The 16,842-nt window shown below is 31.8% G+C and overlaps 1 protein-coding gene across 1 annotated transcript in view; it reads left to right on the forward strand.

Moving 5' to 3' along the window:
* Positions 1–12,638, forward strand: part of LOC132934514 (AF4/FMR2 family member lilli-like) — a 38,160-nt gene extending 25,522 nt beyond the window's left edge. Inside the window, exons 4-9 of the mRNA XM_061000828.1 lie at positions 1,080–1,609; positions 2,408–2,497; positions 3,317–3,830; positions 6,310–6,424; positions 8,060–8,360; positions 9,520–12,638. Coding sequence (XP_060856811.1) covers positions 1,080–1,609; positions 2,408–2,497; positions 3,317–3,830; positions 6,310–6,424; positions 8,060–8,360; positions 9,520–9,600 — 1,631 coding nt within the window. The 3' untranslated portion in view covers positions 9,601–12,638. The remainder of the gene's footprint in view (positions 1–1,079; positions 1,610–2,407; positions 2,498–3,316; positions 3,831–6,309; positions 6,425–8,059; positions 8,361–9,519) is intronic.
* The last annotated feature ends 4,204 nt before the right edge of the window (positions 12,639–16,842 follow it).

Consider the following 16,842-nt stretch of genomic DNA (forward strand, 5'->3'; position numbering starts at 1 on the left):
CATGTAAATGAAGTATTGTGCATGAAGAATAATATTACCAATTCTCCGGACAACAATAATGATAAACCTGGAGAAATATCAATCATTAAAATGTTTTGACAAACAAATACTACAACCCTATACACGCACCACTAACTATAGGTACCTATTAAATATGATGGAGATAAAGTGCCTCAATGATGAATAAAATTGGCCTGCTTTAAGTTTGGCACTGCTATTATAAAACTCAAATGACTCCACTGATGTTTATTTTTCATTTGGGGTCTGTACCTATAGGTCTGTACCTATAGTATAGTTCGATAATAAATAGGATATTTTGGCGTAAATTACATGACATTTGTTTAAATGTTTATAAATGTAAATACCGTTAGATTTTCAATTAGCTGAAAAAAATATATTTTCTCAAATATTACGATTTATAATATAGTTGTTTCTTACGTCTGACAAAAATTTCAAAAAAGAAACTGGTGAATTGCATTTTATATAAAAATATAATAACGATGCATATTTTTCTTTTTAAGTTAATATGATGATTGCAGTATTGCATTTATTTGTATCCAATCGATGAATTGGATGCTTATTAACCGGAAGAACTTCAACTTTTGTTTGAATGCTTTTAGTGGATAATTATGAAATATCAGAGTCTTTGATGACAGGTCCTTGTGAATAAATAGCGTGCAATTGCGACCATTTCGATCGGTATTAAATATGGTTGTGACTTGACTATTGGTGATGTCCTATAATTCAATAACTAGGCCAAGTCTAGCCACCTACCATTCCAAGTCATAGAGTGTGAACATTTCAGCATTTCTTTAAAATTAACTATAATTATAAACATACGTCGTTGCATTTGGTATCTGTTGTTTTATCCTCATCTCTTGCATAAGCACCAACTTCGAACGGACAACGATGCCCAATAACTGAAGTTGCTGTTATCACCGTCCACGTCCAGTGTTATGAATAATGATTATTAATTAATAATAAAAAATAACTATTAATAATAATGATATGACGATAGTGTCATCGTTTTTCCATCTTCCAATTTTATTTCAAATAACATTTTTTTTTATCGTGCGCAGATAGTCCTCCTACACCCGCCTTGATGCAACTGAGAGCGGCGGCGGCCGCAGCTGCCGCCGTAGTGGTAGATCCTACCGCGGGAGCGGTGTTGTCTTCGCCATCCGCTGTCAAGTCCAGGCGGACGGCATCATCGGTGGCCATAAACGACGCCGTCAGTGGTGGCGGGGGTGGTGGAACAACCGGCCGTTGCGGCGGTGGTCGGGGCAGGGGTCGGAGAGCGGCTGCGGCCACAGCGGCTGGCGGCCTTTCAGCTGCAGCGGCATTACAGGAACAGCAACAGCAGCAGCCGTTAATATTGCACCCACACCACACGCACCCACATCACCACCCACACATGCAACAGCAGCAATTCGGAACCGGTGGTCCTCCAGTCGGGTCGGTGTCTGCGACGGCGGCGGCAGTGGCTGTGGTGACCACGGAACAGCAGCAGAGCCCGCCGCTGGACAGGGTGTTCGTATGGGACCTAGACGAGACCATCATCGTGTTCAACTCGTTGTTAACGGGTGGATACGCGGTGGCTCATGGCAAGGTATGATATTCCATATAGTATTAAAGACTAAAGTAAAGTTATTAAAGTTATTAGAATATTAATACAGTTAAAATTTGGCCAAGAAACTAAAAAAAATCACTTAAATAAAACAATTACACATTATAAAAAACATAAGACAAAACATCCCCCAAAAATCCTAAGAAAGCACAAAATATAGTATCATTTTATCCTGAAACTGTGAAAATTAATTCAAGAGTATTAACGGATCATTTTTATATAAATACCTACAGGTAATGGATATATCCGAAACAATTTCAGATAAATTTCTTTAAAATTCGATGTATTATATACTATTATACTTATCTATATAATATAGTATTATCACAACAAAAACACTTTGTCAAACTCCATGGAAGTAAAAAAAAAATAGATCTTTAAGCACTATAAAAATGTGGTATCATAAATAAATGCTAAATAAATTGAATTGAACTACACAAGTTTTGTTTCAATAATTTATTTACTTGGCGAGAAATTATTTTGAGTAGAATTAATGTAATATTTATAATGAACTTCTAATGCCTTTATTGTTTAATTTGTTCACGTTATTTCGTGGGCTGTTTCATATAAAGTATATATTTTTTCGCCAAGTAAATAAATTATTGAAACAAACAAATTTTACTTTAATTCACTTGTCACTAATATTTGTAATAATTACAATTTAACAAATTGCATTATATAGAATATAATACATTTAATGTGATTCAACCCGCCAAAAAATTACAATTAATAACGACGCGGTGCTCATCAATAGTTGTTCATCCCTTATTGTTTGCACAGGACCAGCGAGTCATGCAGCAACTTGGGTACCGCATGGAGGAGATGATATTCACGTTGGCCGACCAGAATTTCTTTTTCAACGAAATTGAGGTAAGTCGTAATCGATCCACATACATTTCGGTTCTTATTATAACAATGACGACAATATAACCACATACACCTATGTATATAGCAATATAGGTATAATATATACAATTATACAACTAGATAGCTGACTTGGCTTTAATGTTGACGTCGGTAAAATTGCCGAAATCAAATAAGAGTGTTTACAGCGGGTTAATTGAAATGTGACAAGATAATCACCAAAATAAACAAATTAATTGAATTTTATACAAGGATAAGTTAGTCCCCAATTTATAGATTTGGTTTACACGGTATATAAAGTTCATTTCAGCACTCAGTGATCGTCTAGGTTTTAAAAAATCAGTGGTCTGATTTGGGTGCACTCGGGAGATGAAAATTTAATATTTCCAGTAATATTTGGAAGCGTTGGGGAAAAAAATTAAGGAATAATATAATTATTCGTACACAAAATCTTTGAAAAAAATCGATTTTATTCTTTCGGTGTAACTCAAAAAGTAAACAAACTTGAAATTTTCACCATAATATACATTTATACTAGCATTTTTGTATATGTAACATTTTTGAACTATTTTGACTCTTTTAGATTTATTTATATGAAATTTATATGATTTATTTTTGAATTTTGCAAAATGTTTTAAAATTATTTTCACTTTGTGAAGAAGCTTAACAATGTAATGCAAGCGTCCTCGTAAGTTTTCCCGGTTTCAAAAAGTTTAAATGCGGGTATAAGAAGTCGCAGCTGCCTATAATAGTTGTATTATAATAATATATCTACGAAAAAAAAAACATTATTTACTTACTTCATAACCGTGTTGTGCGCTGCAGGAGTGTGGCGGCGGCGACCAGGCGCAGCACATCGACGACGCCGCGTCCGACGACAACGGCCAGGACCTGTCTGGCTACGACTTTGGCGCCGATGGGTTTTCCGCGTCCACGGCCTCCACCCAACACCACCAGCACCACTTCATCAATCAGCACCACTTCAACAGCACCGGCGCCAATACGGGCAACAACCACCAGCAGCACCTGCAGTACCACCAGCAGCAGCAGCACCCGCAGCAGCAGCAGCACCACCACCAGCACCAGCAGTACCAGCAGCAGCCGTACCAGCACCAGCAGCCGCAGCAACACCACCACCTGATGAGTGCCGGCGGCGGGGGAGCGTCCGTCGCCAATCCGTCGTCCGCGGGTGGTCTGAGGGGTGGTGGTGGCGGCCTGAGGGGCGGGGCCGGTGGTGGAGGTTCCAGCGGCGGTGGTGGCGTAGACTGGATGCGGAAGTTGGCGTTCCGGTACCGGCGGGTCAAAGAGTTGTACAACCAGTACCGGAACTCGGTCGGAGGTAATTATAATACCAGATGTTACCTATGGTGTATATATAGGGCTGGGAAATCGTTCGATTGACATTTGAATATTAATAATCGATTATTTTAAAATTGAAAACATTAGGAAATAAAATTATATAGAAGAATTGAAAATAATTGAACGCAATACGAGAAAATAATCAATGTAAATAAATTATTGCTAATAATCGAGTAATAAAACTAGGAACACCACTAATATTATACCGTAGTGTAGTCGATCGTATACGCGGTATTATACGACGTATAACGACTCTCCATTTTTTTATTGAGGCGTATGTATACGGTATACCTACTTATGATATAATGTGTCTTACGCAAGTATACGTGTAACGTGTATAATTACCTAAACTAGCTAAATGTAATTTTGACCGTTGTGTTTATACGAGAATCAATAATATCAAATCAATTTCCTTGTATTACGTTTAGTAGTATCTACCTAACAACTATCAATGTTTTTATATTCAATTTTGGAAAAATAGTTTAAGACTCAGTTGGCAACTGCTGCGGGCTGCAGCTATGATTGTTTTATTTTCACTTCTCACCAATCATGTAGTGTAAATTGTAATGTACTAATGTGTAATATTTGTTGACCTTTTTAAGTCTTATGAGTAAGCAGTAACAAGTAACAACTAACAACTTACTATCACTGAAAAGTTATCCCTCCAAATTTGGTGAAAAAAAGATTATGGAAAATGTTGTGACATAATTATGTATAATATGTATTAATGTGTTTTAAATTAATTACAATATTATGATACCTAGTTATATTATACTTTTAAAAATACATTTACTAGATCCGCATGCATACAATTTGGAAATTGCCTATTTCGAACTCCTTAAAAACTGTCCATCTGGAATCCCCTTAAGAAACGTTTTTCACTTTTTATACTATTCGGGTAGTATACCCACTATAGGTATGGCCCAAGGGGGGGGGGGTCTAAACTCGTGGACCCCCTCCTCCGGTTGCTCCACTATGCATTAATAAATATTGAGTTATATATTTTATTTGATTTATTTGATTTATCAAGTATTTTGTTTTTATTGTTGAATACCAAAACTAAATGTTTGTGTATTATATTATTACTAAATTAAAATTAATAAAATTATGACAAGTGGTGAGGGGCTGCGGGGTGAAGCCCCTGCGGGTATATGTGTATTTTATAAATTTAGCCCCCCTACAACAGTTGTCCAAATTGCGCCTATGAATATACATTATATACACCAAAGTACATTAATTTATTACAATTGTGGGTAAAAATATTGCTGTTTGTTGCATAATACATAATGAATCTACCAGGTTCCTACCTAACATAAAGTATAAAATATTAGTACATAGTATAGTTAAAAAGTTATTTGGCCAACTTAAATAGTTACTTTATGCATTATTATCAGTAAAATAAATACTAAATAATTTTTATCGTATTATTGTTTTGTATAATTTTAAAATTGTTGGCACAATTGCTATTTATTGCAAAATATATTATACCTACCAACTTACCTATTAAATTAGTGTAGAAAATTAATAATTATCCATCCGTTTAGCTGACTTAAATATTTACCTAATGCATTATTATTACTATGAATAAAATAAATACTAAATAATTATTTTCGTTATTATTGTTTATTTAATTTTTTTTTATTAGTATTTTATTTTAGATTTTGGGCGTACCGATTTCATTGATTTTACAATGATGTGTTTTTTATTCTTGTAACAGCAGGCAATTTTTCTAGCAGATAAAAATGCACTTATTATCAATTTTGAAGGAGTTCATCACTTATCATAAAATTCGATCTAGTTGGTACTTTTAGGAGTACAAAATTAAAAATTATCAGTGCTTTTTAAAAATAATCGGGAAAAACTAAAAAATACAAACATATTTTGTTAAAATTGTATTACTATTATAAAAATGTATGGTTGTTTGGTTGTCTTGGTTAGAACATCTTCGTTCAGAATCGGTTTTCATGTTTACGATGATTTATCACTGAATTTAAATGTAATACATCCATTAATGTGCTTAATTGAGATACTACTTATCCCACTTAACAGCAGAGCGGCTACCTGTTTTTTTTTTTTAATAATTAATTATTATTATTATTATTAAATAAGATATTTACAATTTACAATTTATCGTTCGATTAACTGTCCAAAACCGATTGTTTTTCAATTATCGACACTGTCTATCCAAGTAAAACATCTACCACACAGGATGATAATATCCAAATCCCTCGTGGTGCAATATTTGCAGGGTTTCATGATAACCGGTCGTAAAATTCGAAAACCTAATAAATTATACTATAATGTGTGACTTAGACAAACTCTCGTTGTTTTTTTATTTTTATTAAAACTAAGATATTACTTTTTAAAATAGATTTGCGCCTTAGCACTCCTATTTTTTCCTATTTATCTGGCCTTTGCATGTTTAAGTTTTATGAACAATTTCGATTTTTGTGTTGTAGGACTGCTGGGACCCGGCAAACGGGACGCTTGGCTTCAACTTCGGAGCGACATCGAATTGCACACCGACGACTGGCTCACGATGGCTGTCAAGTGTTTGAACGTCATCAATTCGAGGTGCGTTTACATGAGTGTACAATATAATATTATTCTTATTTCACACAGACCATTATTTATATTTATATTATTACATTGTATACATTATAGGTTCACAGATATAACATCATTATGCTAGGGCTTGAAATCTTATACGATTTTTCTATTTCAAAATCAATTTTGCATCAGTTTTTCTGATTTCAATTTAAAACAATGTGTAGATTTTATTATTTTATGATTTTTATATCGTTGCACAATACCATCGATTAAATATTTTTTAAATTTGTTATTAGATATTTAACATACATTTTTTTTCATTCGATTTAAAATATTAGTTTTTACATTTTTACAATATTTTAATTTTGATTTCGATGCCTACGATACGTGCAAGATCGTCGATTGTGCGTTCCATATAAATGTTTCATTACGAGTGGGTGTAAAATGGTCTTAGAAGACAAAATTGACTATAGCGATTTTAATTTATTAATAGCTTTGTAAGACAATTTTGATTTTGATATTATACTCTTGATTTAATAGAGGATTTTTAAGGATTTTTTGTACGATTATTATCAATATTTAAAATCGATTTTGAAATTGATTTCAAACCCTAAGTCATTATACATTACTTTAAGGGGGAAGAGGAGATACCACTTAAATCAAATGTCTTCTACAGTGCTCTTTACCGACCTATTGTTGAGTATGGGTCGGTTGTATGGGATCCGTTGGCTGGTGATAGCTTGCAAACAACTTGAGCATGTCCAGTAAACATTTGTTATATAGTTTTGTAATAGTTAAGATATACTTTTAATGTTAACGGTTCTCAGTGACCTTACTCTCCCCCTTAGCTGACCGTCGTCGCTCTCATAATGTTTCCTTTCTGGATCTGTCGACTTTCATTCCCATCTTACACACCTATATAAACTTAAAGGTCCCAATGTACAAAACACCCACAATAAATTCTCATCTGGATGACGAAGTTTGCCAATGAAAACTCCTCGTTACTCTTTTTGCTTAAGGGGATTCACTATTGACCATTTCAAGGCGTTCTATATAGGCAATTTTCTAGGCTCGTGTCGTGTAAATAAGTACGTAGTAAGTGATCATTTTAGTATTTTACCGTCAATAGTATCATTCTTTTGCCAATTGTTTTACGTTTAGGTACCTAACTCATCCTATAAAATTTCTTAAAACGTTTGAATTTGTCATCCAATTTACTTGAAAACGACTTTCTTGCATTTTTAATTCATTTGTTAATTTATGGTTTCAAATTGGTATAGTAGTTACTAGTTTTGGAGTGCAATGCACGCCAACCCGTTGTACACTAATTTTTTTTATATATTAAAGATATAAATTAAATAGGTACGTTATCGGAACCATCCAAAAGTCTTCCTTTTATAATATTTTAGGATATACAATATGACATTCGGATAATTTACAACTACTTATTATAAGTTTAATTTAACATACGAATAATGTAAAAAAAATATCATAATATTCCCGATAAATTCCCGGCCTTGTGAAAATGCTTGGGAATTTTCCGTGACTTTATTCCCGGGAATTTACACGTCACTAACTATACTCACTCCCATTATTAATAATAATGTACCTAATAACTAAAATTAATATTATACTGAACTGTTCTTACGATTATCTCAGGCCAAACTGCGTCAACGTGCTGGTCACCACAACGCACCTGATACCGGCGCTGGCCAAGCTGCTCCTGTACGGTCTTGGGCCACACTTTGCAGTAGAAAACGTGTACTCGGCTTCCGGTGGCGGTGGAGGTCCGTCGACGGGCGGCGGCAAGTCCGGTGGTGGAGGTGGAACTGCGGGGTCCGCAGCATCGGTCGGATCGTCGAAGGAATCATGTTTCGACCGGGTGGTTCAAAGATACGGTAGAAAGTGCACATACGTGGTGATCGGTGACGGAGCCGAAGAGGAACGGGCCGCCCGACAGGTACTTATTATCAGCATAATTATATAATTATTATTATTTAATATCACTAGTTGTATAACCTGACATCACCTAGGAAATAATGAAGAAATATGAAATACGGTTAGGTAGGTGTATCTCGATTTTAGTGTAAGGAATAGGCACCTGAGGACACGGAAAATCGCGACATCGGTGTACCTGGTCGCACTTGGTATTTTTTTGACGTGATTCAAACTACTTTCTAAACTTTCCCCACATCTCCAACTAAAATCTCTGGACATGTCTTTGAAATCGGTCGAATTGTTTTTAAATATATAGACTATATTAAGCTATAAGCTATACAAACATACGTTCATTTTAGATTGTGAGTGGAGTGATATAGAGTAGAAAAAAAGCTTCGATCCTCAACTTTGAGAGTAATTTCTGCAAGGCTGGACAAGTTAATTATTTTTTTTTACCTCGTTACGTGAAGTTATAGAAAAATTTAAGTTTAAAGTTAAAAATACCTTTATTTTTTTTAACTTGTAAAAGTTACAAGTTGATTAGAAAATAAAAGTAACTTAACTTAGTTAAAAATCAGTTACTTCTTTTTCATATAAAATTAATAAATGTACCTACCATTTTTAAAGCTTACATTTTTAAAAAAATTTTTTATTAATTTAAGTTTCACTGACGTACGTCATCTTAACTTATTGTTGTTGAATTACATTTTTTTATCATTTGGGAAAATATATAATAATTAGTAATAATATAATGAATACATATTAGTAATAAAGATACTATTGGCTACGTTTTAAAGTAATTATAAACAGAAGAAAATTAAATTAAAAATTAAAATTAAATAAATAATAGTTATAACAACAGGTCGTATGGGCGTCCAGAAGGTGGGTCACTTAGTTTGTAAAATTTCGCACTGTGGGTAGAAATAATGTGGTCGAAGAAGTTGATTGATAATTTTTTTATGTACTCAGTTATTGTGGGTAACTGGAATAAAGTTTACAAATAACATATAGTAATCCGATAAAAATATAATGTATATATAAATATGTAATAAAATAAATTACTGTATGTACGTCTTATACTTTATTAAATTACGAAATTCAAGAAAATAATTAAATTATTTTTATGCATTTGATTAGCTACAGTTCCTATTTCGATTTCTAAATTTCACACCTATTTGCAGATGAACTTTCCGTTTTGGCGGGTGTCTGGCCACAGCGACCTTCGGGCCCTGTACAACGCTCTCGACATGGGATTCCTCTAAGCCGACCAGCTCGAATCAGCTACATCAGCAATTGCGAAATCGGCTGCATCAGCAGTGGCACCAGTAGCAGCATCAGCAGTGGCCTCAGTGGCAGTTTCATTGTCAGTGATACAGTAGTCACAGTCGTCGACTTGTATAATACCATTGAATATATTATTATTAATTTATACTCAATGATAATATTATGATAAACTATGTGTGATTAAACACAGTGACGACTTTATAATAGACATAATTTTTATATATTATAGTAGTGAAGTAGTATATTGAATAATATTGTCGCGTGTACATAATAATATAAGCCACAAAAGTATCTTGACAACGACAGCGTCGTGTACATAATATTATATTAGACGCGCCGTCGTAAATAATTATATTATGTTTTAATGTTTTGTATATAATTACGTTTTATTATTATATGTATCTTAAATTTTTTTCCGGTGTGCTCGTGAGTTTGTATATTTTGTCCTCAACGTGTAATATTATATTAATTATACACACACATATATATAATTACACTGTATTGCTTAAAATGTATTGTATTGCCTCATAGTTTTATTTCTCGCGAAATCGTCTCCACTCTCTTTTCCCAAACGCAGACGATTATAATAATATTATAACATACAAACTTTGTGTAAATATAAAACTTGTATTCGTTGTCCCGTATATATAAAATATAGACTCATAGCCGCAAATAGTGGCCCCTGTTACCCCTTCTCAGGTACTCCACTTAGGGCTGGGGGACTAAAATCCCCAAAACCGTTGTATTGCACCTCCTAAAAACCTGAAGATTTTACGACACAATGGAATATTATGTGAAAAAATCTTCGTCTCTACATCAAAATCTTCTGCACCCTCAAATCTCAAACACTATTTGCGCCTATGTATATAGTACCTATATAAATAGTATAATATTGTACATTATGTATTTTTTTTTTCATATTTTATTCATGGCTCATGCTATGTTTATGTTGTATATAATATATTATTGTACTGACCGTCGTACACTTTTTAAATATCGCACCATTGTAGATATTTGTACCAATCATAATATTGTGATAATGGAATACTGACAGTATTTCAGGTAACACTAAATTTCTCAACTGGATTACGTTGGATTGAATTTCGGACTAAGTAAAGCTTACCTAAATAAGCTATAGAATACCATAGGAACATGTTAACTGTTAAACTCTCTCGGAAGTTCACGCCCTATAAGACCAGTATTTGTTTTAATAACAACACATATTTTTTGATACATCTTAAGATTGAATTATTATTATTGTTTTTTAATAACAAACTAAAGTACTTGAAATAAAATATTTTATACTCTAAGTAAAATAATATTTAACACTGTGGTGTTATAGACATACATACGTGTAATATCATTTTAAAAATCAACAGTTATATAGCTATTTCCATTACCTAATGTGATAATTTGAGAAGTTATTAACTGTTATAATACCAATCGCTATAACTTGACGAATCTGCTAAAATATAATGGCTAAAAATATATTATATAGGCATATAAAAAAATACGATTTTACTCCAGCACAGTAGTGTATACCGGATAAAACGAATTCAGTAGATAGTGAAAGGGTTATATCTTAAAAAAAAAAAAGTTTTAGCTTAAAATATTAAAAGAACGTCGTACCCGCATGTGTTGTTTCCGTCTTACGTACGACCTGTTATAAAATTTAAACGTTAGATTATTATTAAGAGGATGTCAGCGCACTATTTGTTTTCTCTCTTTGACCTATGCGCAACATCGACAAAACGCATTTGCGCAGAATCATTTTTTCTATGTTTTCAAGTAATCTTAGAGTAAAATCATCCATTACTAAAAAGATAGAGAATAATATTTTAGAGGGAATGACATATCGATTTTATATTTTATTGTTATTTGACTTTGTATTCGAATTTCACAATAAACAAAAAAATGTTGTAAATTTAAATGATGTTTAAATTGTTTTGAAACAATATTTAGAGTAATCGATATGTCATTCCCTCAAAAATATTATGCTCTATCTTTTTTATAATGGGTGATTTACTCTAAGATTACTTAAAAACATAGAAAAACGATTCTGTGCAAATGCGTTTTGTCTATGTTGCACGTGGGCAGGAGAGACAAAACAAATAATACGCTAACATCTTCTTAAATAAATCCAAATGATCGGACTTAAACATTTTAATACATCGAGAAAAAACATATTTATGTTTAAATTTGAAATGGCCCTCATATTCGGCGATTTTTTTTTGATTGTAGACCGATATTTTAGCCAATATGACTAAAAAAACAGGCTCAACCCAAATATAGTAAAAAAAAAGGGGGTAATATAAAAATAAAATAAAAAAAAATACTAGTTATACCGTGCATGCGCGGACTTATAAAATTATAATAATGACGAGTAATTCAGTATGTAAGTACCCCTTATTTTGTCAGAAAAAAAATCCCTATGCAATCCAAGTATCCAACGTAATCTTGAAATAAAGTGTTAGATGAAAATATTGCTCTATACTATCTTTACTGGCTGCAGTAAGGTTATTTCTACTTAACTCGTAATAATGATAATCCTGAGTGTAGTCGGTTGACGTATGCAAAGGTTGAGTGGGTTGCTTTAATGGTTCCATTAGTATACCTATAAGTTTCGTTTAATTTTTATCAAGCAATATGCTACTATTTAATATTGTTAAAAAATAAAAAAAGGTTGTTATTCAATATTATGCTTTATGCCTTTATTTACCGAGAATATAAGATGCGGCTTAGTATAATGGGCGGTGGTAAACACTCCCCATTGTATTATTTTTTTTTATTATTTACTATAATTTATGTAAACGACTTTTTTAAAATTAAATTAAAATGTATATTGAAGTTTAAGAATGTGTATGTTCATGTTATTATAAACATTAAATAATAATGATACATTTATTATAATGAGCTGTAGTCTTATTTGAACCAAAATTGACCCATAATATATACAACATATATAATTTGTACCAATATTTTTGAAAAGCGTTTGTAATTTGCACCAAAATAAAGATAGGTGATTTACACCATATTAGATATTGAGAAATAGGAATTGTAATTTGCATCGAAATTCAAATCGATTATTCTTTCGATAGTACATATAATACAACTCGTACAAGTTTTTATATTAGAATAGGTACATATTATAACACATTGAGATATAATGATAAGCTAATAACGCAGAACATTCCGTTATTTTACTTACCTATTTACATTGTTCTAAGGTACCTACGTCAGGATTGACTTAAAAGCTACCTTATAACAGTGGCGCAACCAGGGGGGTGGACTCCGGGTCTGGACCCCCCCCCCCCCTTGGCACGTATAATAGTAAATTAATTTCATTTTCTCAATAAACTTGAATAAAAATTAAATTTATAAATATAAATTGATTTTTCGACTACATCAATTAAGTAGTGTTGTGGCTACACTGCTACAGTGCAATAACCAATAATAATTTAATACTATCATGTTTACATGTTATCTTTGACCTTAATTATTATCATGACCATGGTTCTAGACATAGAGTGAACTATGGTTCTAGATATCTGATTTGTCAACAACTGTTATCAAATACAATACATTTCGATTAGTTGTTACAATTGTGACATTTTCGTTTTTTTTTCGGTCGTCTTAGAACTAGTCGTATTGATCTATATTCTATATTGTTTATACTTTATAGTTTTAAAAAGTAACAATGAATAGTTCTATAAAAGATTTTTTTACTACTAGTAGACCTAGTACTAATATTAATAATCTCGGTGTAAAATCAGTTGTTGCTATTTCTTCACAAGTTCCTGATCAAAGTGTTCCTTCAGTCGAGTGTTCTACAAGTACCAATGATTCTAAAGAAACTGAAGACAACAATCATAGCATTTTTGATATAACAGCATATATTGATAAACATATGTCAAATAATGAAAAACTTGAAGCGCTTAAAACAATTTGGACCCCAGGTAATAATCATAATTTTTCGATTACGCTGCATGGCAATAAAAATTTAAAATTTCAACTTTCTTGGCTTAATAAATGGAATTGGATAGCTTACAGTAGTTTAGTTGATGGCGTCTACTGTAAGTATTGTGTATTATTTGGCATTAAAAAAGGAGGAAAAGGAGGTCAATTGCTTGGACAGCTTTGTAATCAGCCATTCAAAAATTGGAAGCACGCTACAGAAAAATTTAAATTGCATGAAAGTACAAATTATCATACTAACTGTATTATAGATTTTCAATCTTTGTCTGCTGTTATTTCAGGGAAAACATCTTCTGTGCACGATAAACTTAAGAAACAAAAAGAAGATAATAGAAAAGTAATTTTTCCAGTTATTAAGTCTGTGATACTCTGTGGTCGTCAAGGAATATCAATTAGAGGCCATCGAGATTATGGGCCTTTGGAATTAAATGAACCAACAGAAAAAGATGGTAATTTTCGCGCAATATTGAGATTTTATATAAAAACAACTGGAATATCGGGAGATAATAGCCATATATTAGCTCGAGAAAACTGTAAAAAAAATGCCCAGTATATCAGCATGTCTTTAGTGATTTGTTTAAAAATCTTATTAAAAGATCAAATGAAATGGATATTGAAATAAAAATACCAAGACTTGCTAAAAGACAAAAACATAGAAATAATTTTTCTACAGAAAACCCTGAAGATTATTTTAGAGTATCTATTTTTATTCCATTTATTGATTCTATAACACAAAAATTAAATGATCGTTTCAATAATCATAAAGACATGATATCTGGTTTTCAAGTATTGATAAATCCATGCGCTAAAAGTGATCTTCATCATCTTGTAAAATATTATCAAGAAGATGTTGAAAGTTATGAAAAAGTTGTATCTGAGGTTGATTTATGGCACAGATATTTAAATACAAATAATATTAAACCTCAGAATGCATTAAATGCGTTACTTATATGTAATCAGGACTTCTATCCAAATATTTATAATTTATTGCACATCCTTGCTGTACTCCCAGTTACATCTTGTGAGTCAGAAAGGTAATTTTCTTCACTGAAGCGAATCAAAACATATTTGAGGAACTCGACTTCTGAAACCAGGTTACATGGATTAGCGGTTCTTAACATACACCGAGAAGTTCCAGTTACAGAAGATGAAGTAATTGAAGTATTAGCTTCAATAAATCGCCGCTTAGATTTTTCATTGTAAAATTATGTCTTAAGAGGACGCTACCCATACATGCATGGGTAGCATCCTCTTAATTAGTTTAGTACTTATTTAATATTTAAAATAATAATAAAATTTAAAAAATGTATTGTTAATAAAAACATAAGAATATTGTTTATAAAAATTAAGATGGTTTATTTTGTCAGACCCCCCCCCCCCCCATGAAAAATTCCTGGTTGTGCCACTGCCTTATAATAATAATATATGACAAACATGGTATATAATATTATAACAAATGATAATATATTTTTATTACATTTTAGATTCTGAGCGGATCTATTGGTTTTACAATGGTGTTTATTTTTTTTATCCTGTTTACAAAATTTTTACCAGAAGGAGTTCTTCGATTTCCACATATAGTATCTTATCTTTTAGAAAATTGGATCAAGATGGTACTCATTTTTCTATATTTTCAATATGTATTAAATGAAAAAGGAAAAACCACCGACAAATTAAAAAAAACCGCTAAAAATGGGATTTTAATTTCTAACACTTTGTTTATCACCATAGAAACAAATAAAAATAAAAATAAAGATTTTAGTTATTTTGTTGTAATTTATAATATTAATTCAATTTAAAGGCTATAATAAAATATAATAACAATATAAAATATCTAGACTGACAAATGACAAACCATATCCGCTCAGAATCGTTTTCCGTATACAATGATATGATATCATTGAATTCAAATTTAATACAATCCATTATACAGCGACCAACTTATAACCTACTGAACAGCAGAGCGACATCCACTTTAATTTAAAAATAAATTCATTATTTTAGGCAAAAATACAAAATTCAAACAAGACCTTAAGAGGACGTTATACCCGCATGTGTTGCCTCCGTCTTACAAGTGCGTAACATAGCAAATTTTACGCTCAGCAGGACACGTGTAGCTCCGTTAGTATACAAATTAGAGCGAATTGACCTCTTATAAAATCTAAAGGTAAGATTATTATCTAGGCAACCCCATGGGTTAATACATGTTGAACGTACGTAAAATTAAATGTTATACGATTATAAATCATATTCCTACATTATTATTGCTTCTTGCCTCGACGTGATTGTATTTTTAAAGTGGTTTCTGCTCTCGATAATTAAAAATTTCCTTTAATTAAAAAATTCAAGATAAAAATATATAATCAATTGTAATAATTATTAAAAGTAAAGTATAGAAGCACAACTTATTTATTAATTTGTGTAATATTTAGTTACTGTTGATATTTTAATGATTATTATGAAACAAACATTTCTGTTTCTATTACCTATATACATATTCTTACTTAATAACTATTCATTTTTTCCTAAAATGTATGGATAATAATGTTCTAAATAAAATGATTTAATAATGTTAAAGGTTTTTGACCAATTTGTATCTTTACAGATTGGAAATTATATATGACTGTTCTACAGGTACTGCATCAGATAATTTATTTTTTTTATATTTATACGGACACTTCACTTCAACATTATCATTTTCACCTATTGACCATCAATCATCATATACCTAGTGACCATCGGGTGAAGCGCCAATAAATCCACACTGGTGTAACCATAGTCTAGTTGATTGAACTATAATATTTTCAGTTTCTTGTAAAATATTTACTGCTGTAGTGCTGTTGATTCATTAACCAGACCCCACTCTATTGCACGAACATGTTTAATGCTTCTATACTCATTATTCAATGATTTTAAAAGACATTTTGGTAGGTATCCTTTTTTTGTCATAGTTGATACTATATCTCCAAAATTGCTAACTGTTAGTCCATGTTTTTTGTAAATAAGCCATAGATAGTTTTTAGCTTGGCCTACAGTTTCTTCGTCAATTTTTAAAACAATGTCATTAGTGACTAAAAGTTTTTCTGTGAGAAAATGTTGTTTATTTTTCAATGTTTGCAATTCTTGAGCGATTTTCTTTTTTTTTGTACATCTGTTTTTTGCCGCACTACCCGTTTACATTTTTTAAAACACTTGTTCATATCAAAAAAAATGAGTGAAATTATGCCGAAAAAATAAGTTTTAAT

This window comes from Metopolophium dirhodum, chromosome 1 (assembly GCF_019925205.1).
Source record: "Metopolophium dirhodum isolate CAU chromosome 1, ASM1992520v1, whole genome shotgun sequence".
In the NCBI taxonomy this organism is placed as follows: domain Eukaryota; kingdom Metazoa; phylum Arthropoda; class Insecta; order Hemiptera; family Aphididae; genus Metopolophium; species Metopolophium dirhodum.